The 12,511-nt window shown below is 39.0% G+C and overlaps 1 protein-coding gene across 1 annotated transcript; it reads right to left on the minus strand.

The window, feature by feature from the left end:
• Positions 1-236: 236 nt before the first annotated feature.
• Positions 237-8,734, minus strand: LOC127350749 (transmembrane protein 26-like). Its single transcript, XM_051377651.1, has 6 exons — positions 8,480-8,734; positions 7,648-7,744; positions 7,293-7,382; positions 3,901-4,109; positions 3,575-3,654; positions 237-2,271 (listed from the first exon to the last, which is right to left on the minus strand). The coding sequence occupies exons 1-6, from the start codon at positions 8,665-8,667 to the stop codon at positions 1,976-1,978; spliced, it is 960 nt and encodes a 319-aa protein (XP_051233611.1). The 5' UTR covers positions 8,668-8,734; the 3' UTR covers positions 237-1,975.
• Positions 8,735-12,511: the final 3,777 nt, after the last annotated feature.

The raw sequence follows: 12,511 nt of genomic DNA on the forward strand, positions 1-12,511 counted from the left end.
TATAAGTGAAGTACAATTACCTCAAAATTGAAATGAAAACTGTATTTGAGTAAATGTACTTAGTTACTAGTTAGGTGTGAATAAATAGATACTACCATAAAATAATACAGGATATGCCACAGAACACTTTAATCATGAAGTATCTCCATCTGGTAACCACTGCTTGTGTCAAAGTAATATTCATATTAATAAATATTTTTTAAATAATGAGAAAGAAACATGAAGACACTGACAAGTAGTAGTATGGGTTGTTTTATTTGGGCTACATCAGACCTAGCCACATATAACAAGGATTATATGATGAGGTAAAAAAACAAAATAACACTTTGACAGTCCTGGATATAATACTGGATGATATTGACAACATTTGGGCTGAAAAATAAAAAAAGATAACATGACAAAAATAATACATATTTGTTCCTTGACAAGTTAAGATGCACATTTTGTGCTGAGTTTGTCTCCAAAACATTTTCACATAAACCAGGGAGTGATAATAATGACTACATAAAGCCTAGAATGAGTCATGGTTTTAAAGGGTATACCACACACACACACACACACACACAATTATGTTGTTATATGTCTGTTTATTTTTAAAGCTTTTGCCCAAATTAATTTCTAGCATGTAACAGAGTCACAACAACCAGTCAATGCTTATCAACAGTAACAGCAAGGACAGAATTACTTTGAGATAAGAAACACAATGATTTTTGACCTTAAAGAGCTGTTACCCATGAGGTTATCAATCAAAGTTTCTTTCCCATTCAAATGTCACAAATAATCAGATTCATGGTCTTTCTTATCCAGTTTTGGTATAGTGGTTCTCATCAAACTGCCTACTGCCATAGGCCATAGATATTTTTACGTTTAGTTTTAACTTCCTGTCTGTGTTAAGACAGAAAAATCCCTCTCCCTAATCTCAGCTTCTGTCAACACTTCACAGCCTTTGTGTCATCTACTATATCGCTCTGTCTTCCTCTCTTCCTGTTCCCTGTCCTTACCTCTGCTCTACAAGATGCCTCACACTGTTAGGAATCTGTCCATCAGCGGTCACCGTGGATATTAACCATGTCAAAAACAAGGTGTCCTGCATGTTTTTTAAAATTATTATTTTACTGTTAGTATTTCTTTTTCAGTTAAGTCAGGTTTGTTATTGATGTTTCTTTGGATTTTGTTTCTTATTCACCTCTCTAATTCTACAAAATTCATATGTAAAGATATATGAGTGCATGCAAAGATGTTGATGATGATATATATGAATCGTATGGCACACATAAAAAGTGAGAAAAAAAGAAAGTTGATGTTCGATGTCAACATGATGTTTTTACCATATCGTGCAGCCCTAAAATCTGTCCAGTCTTCTCGAAGCAGTAGCCTGGCTTTAGTTACTGGTGGGGCTGTGTTAACAAGCAGAGCCTGGTGGGCCTATTTTCTTTAGATATATTGTGACAGGCTGACAGGCTTAGTAATGTGTGTTATTTGTATACATGTGATTAAATCAGGATATTTTTCATTTGAACCCCCACACCTTTTTCCTGTTCCGCTCTGCTTCCTTCTTTTCCTCTGTATCCACAGGTTTAAACACAGATTGTTCATGCACACAGTCACATTTTAGTACTGAATAAAGGGTGGTGTCTTAACTGAATTGACTGAGGTTAGCTCCAAAGGGACTGAAATGTCAAGTATGAGCAAAATGAGATGCTAGGCAGTGTGGAAGAAGTGTGGAATGCAAACTTGGCAACTTCATGCAAGTGTAATAAAATGGTTGCTCACAGTTTTCTGCTCCCAAGAGCATCAATTATTCAGAATGGATTCTACATAAGTACATTGTGAAAAGAAAACAGTCATCAAGCATTTCCTTCTTTCCCTGCTCCAATTGTAGTTTTTACCTGTAACTGTAAAACTTTTTTAAAAAAGTGTAATGTCTCTCTATCTCCCCTAGCACCCCTCTTCCCCCCGAGCTGTCTTGTCAAACTCATAGGACGGGGTTGCCGCTGTCGGTTCTACTGCTGGGGGTTCTGAAGTCCTGACATATAACAACCAACCGGTACAAGTTCAGTATGACCACCAAGAAGTTCTTGATGGCGAAGAAAACCAGCATCTGGTGGAAGACTTTGAAGTAGGTCATGACGGTGAGCCTGACCACCAGAAAGGGCCCGTCCTGGATAAACAAGGCCTCCACGATGCTCCACATGTCCGTGCTGTGTTTAGTCATAAGGGACACCTTCTTGGCCCTCTCCTCACCCTCAGCGTCTGGCTTGGAGTTCACCACTTTTGAAAATAAAGGGGGAAAAAACAGGAGGTTGGTGGCAGAAGGAAACTGTCATCGGGGAAGGCTGCACATTTGCTCTTTTGACCAACCTTTCCTGTTTTTGGCTGGATTCTATTGTAAAGCAAACCTATAACCAAATGTTTGGGGATCGGGGATTTGTTTTGATTTTTTACTGGAATTTGGAGATATCCTTAACTTAGACAGTTGCTGCCACTCAGAACTTCATTTGTTTTTTTAGTTGAGAAAACAATCTAGGTCCATTTAGTAGCAGTCCTGGCCTTTATACACTTTTTACCGTTAAATCTTTCCAGGTCCTTTTTGTTCAGTGTGTGCTAGTTTGCAAGGTCCAGAAAGTTGAACATGTTGCACCTGTATGTCAACACTTTCTGTGTTTATACTGCCTTCAAACATACTGGACACTAACAAAAAGACACACCCACATGAGCAAACACAAACACGTACTGTACACACTAAAGGGAGAGCAGCTTCCTTTATAATCACAAATGGAGCACTATGTAGTCAAACTCTAAGTGCACTTAATGCATTATGACAGTAAAGCTACACATGAAAAAGTATCATTATTAAGAATCTCAACCGTTTGTAAATTATTAAAGGGTGGCTTATGAATAATTGAGATCATTAGTAGAGGTTGTCTTTTCCTAGAACAAAGCTGCATCTTGCTTCTAATCCCTTTATTATATTCTTTCTTTCTTTCTTTCTTTCTTTCTTTCTTTCTTTCTTTCTTTCAGCCTGGGCTTTTCTCCCTCAGACTTAAGGAAGCAGGTTTGCATTCTTTAATGTGGTCAGTGAATTTCAGAAAGATATCTGATAGTTGGGCCTTGCCCTATAATGGCCTTCTCTTATCAGGCTGGGGATCCAAATCTATTTATGTAATGGACGTGTGAGAGTGGATTTCCTTCTAAAGATTGTCGACATTTATACAAACTTAAGAACACCCTTCCGGTTAGTGATTTGTTTTGGTGGTAAGTCTGTTTTTAGAACCATGTGTCTGAAAGTGGGGGCATTGCCCTCTCTGATAAAAGCCCCTGTGGCTTATTTGACTTGGGAAAAAAGATTTTGGGTTAATAATTTGACAAAGCTGGAGATAGAGGAGTTCAGCTGAGCTCGTTTTCACTGTTTACATACAGCACTCGCCTGGATGCTGCTGACTTTGCTAATGTTTAGCCAATGTCTAAACCCAATGTCTGGATCGTGTGGGAAGAGGTTATGCACAGTAATACACGGCTGTAACTGCATAATAAGCACTGCAGTTGTTGGTTTAAGACACAAACACACACTGACCGGCCAGATGTAGAGGGAACTGCAACATGCTCCAAGTCCATACACCTAAGATGATGTAGACCAGCTCAGGGCTGTTCTCTCTGAAAAAGACACACGCAAAATATAGACAAGAAATGTCAGTGGGATGCCGCTTATTTCAGTGAATGCATTAATATAATGTCAGCACATCAGGAAAAGGATTGAAGGACACAGATATCGTCACTTCACCTTAAAAGTGCTTGAGTTCTACACCTTGGTGTCATAAATGTAAGTGCACAGAGCTCAGCAGACATACATAAAATTATGAAGCATATTCATAACCAACAAGTAACATGATCGGCACCCACTTGACATCTGACAGCGTCTCACTAGTAAATTCCAGGATGTCTGCCGCAGTGCCAACAAAAATGAGGAGAAGCTGCGAGAGCTCGTCACGTGTGACTCCGCCTCCCAAGGGGAGAAGCCACTTCCCCACAATGAGGAGGATGAGCAGGATCTGATGAAGAGCCAGGATCCAGTCGTTGGAACAGACAGCTGACAACATCTGGTTAATATTCTGGAGAAGGAAGAGAAATCAAAAGCTGTTTCTGTGTCGACAATAAGGGTTTTTCTGGGATGGCTGGATCTTTTCAGTCAGGAACCATCATGTTATTCTAAAATATGCAGCTGGCTCTCAGCTCATGCAATGCTACCAGTTTCTGATAAATATCATTGCAGCAATAAACCTTCTAAAGTTAAAGTACGCAGAGATCACCTGATGATGTTTGCTACCTCAATCTCATCTCTTACTCCCTTTATGGACCCTGTAATATTTGGTCTGCTAAATGTTGAGTCAACAAATCCAATGAAAAGACCAAAACCAGAATCAAAATCAGTCTCTCTTAATACTTTCCAACACTGTTCTAAACTCACTAAATCTTTGGGTCATAAATAAAGGCTATACTTCTATCTTTTAGAAAAGGATTAACAACGCTGTAGATTTTGGAAACGTCAGTAGGGCAGTAGTATATGCAGCCAGCTTTTGGAGGTATGGCCACCGAACTTGATCTTTCTAACTCTCCTGGGCTAAGTAGGTGTGGTCGTGGTTGAGCCGTTGTTTGTATAAATTATTTCAAATACTCTCCTCTTACTGTAAATGGCCACAGGGGTTTTCAGGCTCTTATGTTGGTTATTAGTGGCAGAAATTGTCATTTATCTATCTAAGCTAAACGTTTAGTTCAAATTCTATGGCTAGTAGAGATAAGATAACCAAAAGTTTGTTTGTTTTAGTCTTCATGTAGATGTTTGTGCTGATGTCTGCATACTTTATACCGTATACTCTGTCTTTCTCTTCATCTGAAGCAAAGCAAAAAAGATTGCTCTTCTCATGACAGTTACATTTGAGTACTTCTTGATAAAAATGCTGCTGTTGATGTTTACCATGATCTTTTCCTAGTTTGTCTGAGAAAATGGGATGGGCTATCTGGTACAGTGAGTATCTATTTATGTTCTTTGTGTTATTTCACTGGGCCTCCCTGACCAGTGGAGATCCTCAGGGGACCTTCTTTTATTCTCTCTCTAAATGCTGCGTTTAGGGCACATTATCCATCTCTCATCATTTCTATTCTACTGAATCTAGTGATATTGAGTTTTGCTATTTGTTAAGCCTGGTAAAAAGGTCTCACTACCTAACATTATTGTTTTGCCGAACTCAGAGCTTTCTTATACAAAAAAAAATTGAATTGTCTCTTCCCCCGATTGGACTTCTAAAAGTATTCCCCACTGTCAGGCACGTCTGTTATAAAATATAGTGAATTAACCTCCCACACCCCCTCCCGGATATTAAAAGCAATGCCACAGGAGCATTTAGGCATATAATAAGCCAACTAATGGCAGAGATAATGCATCCTAAACATCTGCCCTTAATGAGGATGCCTGAATTCAGAAAATATTCCTGTAATGGACAAGGAAATAACAAGGCTGTATTGACTGTGGAGAAAATGATTAAACCATAATGTCTTCTCAGTTTTAGCCCACAAGACAACTGATCAACAATAAACCAAAGATTAACAAAACACTTTTTATTAGATTTTCTTGCTGGCTGCAAAAGTCCAGTGTGTAACATTTAGGTGGATCTATTGGCAGAAATGGAATATAATATTCATAGTTATGTTTTCATCAGTGTATAATCACCTGAAAATAAATAAGAATCATTGTGTTTTCGTTACCTCAGAATGAGCCGTTTTTATCTGCAGAGGGAGCGGGTCCTCTTCTACGGACATGTTGATCCGCTATGTTTCTACAGTAGCCCAGAATGGACAAACCAAACACTGACTCTAGATACAGTCTTTCGCTTTTTTCCGCAAATTTTGCTGCTACTGTTATTTTCTCTTACATGCTTGGATGCACAAATGGTGTAATCTACAACTACACACTAAATACCACTAAATTCTACACACTGGTCCTTTAATATTCTGCCTCGCACATCCTGTTGTGAGCACAATTAATTTACTCTTTGAATTCTGCCGACTTTGTCTCAAAATCTTGAGCGAGAGAACGGCTCTTCCCAGAATTAAAGCCTGTATTTGTGATGAAATCCTTTGAGGATTCTTTGAGTTCTTAAGCGCCTGGGGCTGCATCCCACTTTCCAATCCCCTAAAGTTTGTGTTTTTCTCTTCTGCATTCACTTCTTCCTAAATAGCTCGTAGAAAACTAGAATCAAAGGATGAAAAGCGATTTACAGTTTTGGTTTGAAATAGGAGAGATCCTAAAACAAAAATGTGCTATTATGAGTGAGGTTTCAAGCGCACAGCTCCTCATCAAGTGATTTATTAGTTATGAAATGAACCTTGAACCATAAGCAACATTTAAAGATGACTTAGAGGAATAGTTTTTGGAAATACGCATGTTTGTTTTCTTAGTTAAGATCGATACCACTCTCATATCCGTCCATTCAAAGAGAGGCTAAAGCCAGCAGGCACATAGCTTAGCTTAGCATTAAGACTGGAAGAAGAGGGAAACAGCTAGCCTGGCTCTGTACAAAGGTAAAAAATCTGCTGATGGGCGCCTGGTTAGCTCAGTCGGTAGAGCTGGCGACCCCTGTACAGAGTTGCTGCAGCAGCCCGGGCTCGAATCCGAACCGCAGCCCCCTGCTGCGTGTCATCCCCTCTCTCTCTACCCACCTTTCCTGTCTATCTACAGCTGTCACTATCCAATAAAGCCAATAAAAGGCCCAAAAAATAACTTTAAAAAAAAAAATCTGCCAACAAGCACCTCTAAAGCTCAATAGTAAAGACTTTAAATCTTGTTTGTTTAATTTGTGCAAAAACTGAGGACTAAAATGCCAAGTTGTGTGTTTTTTATGTGCCTGACTATTTCCTGGTTGGATGCAGTGAATTCCTGGAGTCTCATTGTCTGGCAGCCTGTGCTGCCAGTCAGCGATTATTAAACTGTGAATCAGAATAAAAAAGAGCAACACTGAATGGATAAAACAAATGAAAATGTGAGAATGAGAGAAAAAGTGACTAGCTGAAGCAAATTCTTTAGAAATATGTACTTCTCTTTAGCTTCATTTTTGAGGTTGTGGTTAGTTTCATATCCCCAGAGCCCTAGTGTTGCAATGCAGTGCAATTGCTTTCCAAGAAACACATCATCTTTCTCATTGGTGTTGATTTATGTTCTTTGCAGGAAATATATATAAAAGATGATATTTTCTATCATAAGAGGCAAGTGAGGCTAAATTATTTTCTGTCACTCTTACCTTCAGGTAGTCCTGGTATGTTTGGTTTCCATTGGTCTGGTTTGGAGTAATCACAGTACGCAAATTCTCCCAAGAGTCGAGCTTTTTGCACTGAAAACAGTTGAAAGAGGCTTTTAAAGAGACTGACATTTCAGACTATTTGTACTTTTTAAAGCTTATAAGATTCAAGTTTGAAAGCCAATGCAGTATTTGATGGAATCAAGAAATTACTGGACATGTGCAAAGGGAGTTTTGCAACCCACACACCCACCAACATCTGTCATTAGGTTACAATGTTTGGAAAATATGAGAACTGTTGTTGTAAGCAGTTAAGATGCCAGAAAGCTAAATACTTAAGCTTTCTGCCGTTAAGTACCAGAGGGTCGCTCTCTTTGTTCTGCTGGTAGTGGAGCTCCAGGATCCAGATGGAGGGAATGATACTGATGAGAAACAGAAAGATAGGAGGAGAAAACCTGCAAGACAACCAAGAGAACTTTATTAACACAACTTCACAAAAACACAAGAGGGGAAATTACGTAATACAAAACTTAACTCAGAGTTAAAAAGTCAAGGATTTATATTTTGAAAACTTACACTGTCACTGATATTAATTAATATTACAGCTGTTTAGGGATGAAACAATTAGTCGATTCATTAATTAGACAGCTGACAGAGCATTAATCAGCAATGGACGAATCATTTTAACAGTTTTCTAGCATTTGAAATGTTAAGATTAGCTCCTTTTTTTTCTGTCTTAAGGTAAATATAATAACTTTGGGCTTTGGACTGCTTACTGTTGACATTTGAAGATGCCATCTTGGATTATCACTCCAACACACTTCAGTTTACAGTGTCATGATACTCCCACACAGATATCTGCTTCTTCTGAGGCTGAATAATTTAACAGGATAACACATGCAACAGTTAAGATGGTACCACCCCATCCTCACTGTCCCAGGAGGGGTTAAACAATAGCAGCAAGGGACAAGCAGGATGCATGATATTTATGGTGGTGGCTGGGGGAGGACTGGGGGGAGATGACGACGGCTTAAATTATTTATATATTTTACTGTAAATCTATTCAGGAATGAAAATATGTGCAAACACAAGTGAGATTAGTTTTGCACAAGCAAAAAAAAGTTCCTCAAGCACATTATAATTAGCTACCAAGCATTTACAAACATTTGCATACATGCACTTCAGCTTACCATTTGTAATCTTTTCCCTTTCGATTCTTCAGGGTTATTATCATTTCAACGAACAGCGGCAGAAAGAGGAAAGTCAGGAACCAGTAATTGTTATCCTTCACCCACGTCACCCTCCAGACCCCGGCCAGAGAGACTAAGATAAATAACACTCTTGTAATAATCGCACATACAAACTTGAACAGGCCCATAGCGCTGGCTGGTTGTACTGTTCAGATCCTAGAGAGCCGGCAGTGGCTGCTGTTTTAACAGGAGGGGGGGGACTAGTTCGCCAAGCTTTTCGAACAAAGTCCCCAAACTTTAAGCCCCGCCTAGAAAGAGAGTCCCATTCAGCTGTAGATGACCGGGGATCAGATTTGTGAGAGTAATGGCGCTGCTGGATAAATCCGCACCCAGTGGGCCGCCGTTATATACATACCATAGCAAGCTGTACAAAGATCTCATTCAAAATTACTGAGTGATTTATTCATGACATGATGAAGTCCATCACAAGCTCCGCGACTGTACAGGAGAGGGCAGCATCTGCTCATTCAAGGTATAACAATATGAGGCTCACTTCCTGTGCTGCTAAGAAGAATGACATGCATAATGGGCTGCACATTTATATTTCCAATGTAGTGATGTTTTATTCTGGGAAGTCATATGGAGCCAGTGGGGGATGAAGTAAGATAATTTAAGTAGAATTACATTGAACAGAAGAATTCTCAGCATAATGTACTTTAAGTATCGAGGGTTAAACGCATGGTCCATTAGGCTACTACACATTGTGTTATTGGATTATTATTACTGATGCATTAATGTACAAGCAGCATTTTTAATGTTGTTGCTGCTCACAGTGAAGCTTATTTTATCTATACTGTTGGGTGGGTTCATTTATCATCGTAAACTGTTATATGTAGGTGTAAAATGTGCAATATTTCCCTCTGTAGTAGAGGAGTTATAAAGTATAGCAAAACTGTGCAGTAAATACAAGTATCTCAAACTTGTAATGAGTACAGTCAAATGTAACTAGTTACGCTCCAGCTCTGCATGGAGCGACTGATTGTATTTTGGGAATTGCAATAGTATTTATATACTTCCTGTGTAAAAGGCAGATAAAATAAACATAAACCTAATTATACTAATATAAACATTGGATGGATGCATGATTTAGTTTAGTCCTGGGCCTAATTTAAAGAAAACCAAAATACATACAACACAAACAAAACAAATCTGACCAAACTAAACTAAACAAAAACAGTTACGTAAAACACACATGATGCCATGCAATTTTAACCAACATGTCTATCCAACATATTATTCATTTCTGTAACTGGAAGAGATTGAAATTGAGCAGCAGTTAGGCTCTAATAGAGTATGTAAATGTATACAACCTAGTTCTTTACATTTCTGATCAGTGATTACGATTTGTCCAACATAAAACCATAATCATGTAGTCTAATCACATATCTTATTATCTCGCCATGCAGGAAATAACACGTCAGACCAAATCCACCCTGGCTACAAAACACACACACACACACACACACACACACACACACACACACACACACACACAGACAGACAGACAGACACATGCGCGTGCGCACACACACACACACACACACACACACACACACACACATACGACATTTTGCCCTACTTGGCTGCATGCTGGGTAGATTTCTATTCAAATCAATTTGGCAAGCCAGTGCAGGAGAGAGGAAACAGTAGAAAAGGGCCTGTAACCTTGGAAAAGAGACAGACTTTTCCTGTCTTTGTTCCAAATTGTCAATCATCATGCCTCGGTTTGCATCACGTGAAATAACAATGAGAATTTCAGACAGTGAAAAAAGTAGAGTAGAGGATATCCAACTGCATGCAGAAAAAAAAAAAAAAAGAGTTCTGTTCTGACATCCTGCGTCAAAAAACATTGCGGGTTGAGTTTTTTAAAGAAACCACTGGTGCATTTGTGAAACATGTCCCTGGTGTTTATCATGTTTCCTGGTTTCCAAGCTATTGAAGTCTAGAATAAACTATAAACAAAAAAGTGGCAATGAAACAAAAATCAAACCAATTTTAACCGAGAGTTTTCCCTCTTGACTACAACAACTTATTCTGCCAGAGTGCGAGACAGTCAGTCAGTCATAACGGGAAACAAACTCTCCTCTGTTGACTGAGACAGTAAGGCCATCCAACATCATACCCCTGGCCTGGTGTTACCCAGTCTGTGTGAGGGGTGGGGGCTGTTCAAGACTCAGCTCTTGGCTGTGCGAAGAAGATGATGACAGAGATGGCCGAGGGGCTCTGGTCACTGATCACAGAACAGTGATTCCCTCTATGCTGCTGCTTCAATCAGCACTGCTACAAAGCGCATGTGGAGCTGTGCCGTTTGCTGTGTCAGCACAAAAATATCTTTTGTAATCTTTGTAATGCAGAATAGAATAAAATAGAGCAATAATCTGCATCAGCTGTGAGATCAGTGTTTGAAATGTTGCTGGTTATAATCGCCTACAAACCACAGTGGGTGATGACTATCAGATATAAAAAAACAAAAATCAAATTAAAGCAAAATTACATCCATCATCTCTCAGAATTATACCTTAAACTGGATTGTGTTGGCATTCATACGGCACACCACCAAGGTCTAACAGAGAGGTGCATGAGCAGTGTGAACACAATTCCATCAGAATAAACAACAAAAACATGTTGCAAAAATGTTTGTCTGATGCCTTCATCAGGGTGGAGTCTGAGGTTACTGAGGTTGAGTTTTTATGACATTCTCTGCATTCTCTTTAACAATTTGATGGATATCTTTTGCATGATCACAATTTTCTTGTCTCAGTGGCAAAAATCATGTGTCATGTCTCTCTGATCCGCATAATAACTGGTGTCAAGTCAGTGTGTAGGATTGGTGCATTACTAACCTATGGTTCATATATAGTGTGTCTGCTTTAATTCCATGACTTCAAGTGTTAAATGTGCACAGAGAAGGGTTTTCTAACACTGTCATCTTATATTATATACATTATACATATTATATATCATAGTGTATACATTATTTCTATAAATTAGCTCTTGGTGTGACGTCTGCCTTGAGTTTCCCCTGTGGTTCAGTAGATGTGTTGAGTCATCCTGCTTTACAAATCTGCTAACCCTCAGAGATTTTCATTTGTTTAGGTTTCAGGTTACAGTTTAAATGTTGCATGCCTGCAGGCTGTTTAAAGGGGCTTGTTTTTACACAGAGAAGAAGACAATTCAAGGAGAAACACTGATGTTAGAATAGTTATACTAAAAGAGCAGTGGGCATTAACACTATTAATTGAAATATTATCGCAACTTCAATTTGCAAGAAGCTGCAGTTATTTGCAAGAATAATCGCAATTTGATTATTTTTACCATATCGTGCCGCCCTAGTGGGCATCAGCAGAATATTAGAGACATTAGAGACATTGTATTCCAAGCTGCAACCTGCCCTTCATAAGGCACGTAGTAGTTGTAACGTAGAAAGCTACAGTGCAGCTTTTATCAGTAGTTTGTGACCAACAGCTACATCTCTCTCAAGACTGGCAAAGTAAACTTGGCTATTATGTTACACTGTAAATTACCCTCTGTAATCCTGTGTAATACAGCTGTCACCAGCTCCATGTCATTACCATTGTATCCCAACAGGTGGCACTCAACACCACAGCTTCCAGATGGAGGAGAGCAAAAAGCTTGAAAGTCACACCTTTATTAGTCAACCTACCATTTATGCTAATGGACAAAATGCTTCTTACACTATGCAGAAAGGAAGGGGAGAGACTGAAGAGATATGTGTGTGTGTGTGTGTGTGTGTGTGTGTGTGTGTGTGTGTGTGTGTGTGTGTGTGTCAACTTATTTTTAGGGATGAAAAATGTTTTCACACAGTTACCATAGTTCAGTGGATATAACTCATATTTTCCAAAAGAGAGCTCCTTTTAAGGAGAAACCACAGAATCCATTCCTCCTTTGTTTATTCATTTAATTTCATGGCAACTGCGCCGGCATTAAAGCCACATCAGAAACAACACAAGT

The sequence above is a fragment of the Dicentrarchus labrax genome, unplaced genomic scaffold, assembly GCF_905237075.1.
Source record: "Dicentrarchus labrax unplaced genomic scaffold, dlabrax2021, whole genome shotgun sequence".
Lineage (NCBI taxonomy): Eukaryota > Metazoa > Chordata > Actinopteri > Moronidae > Dicentrarchus > Dicentrarchus labrax.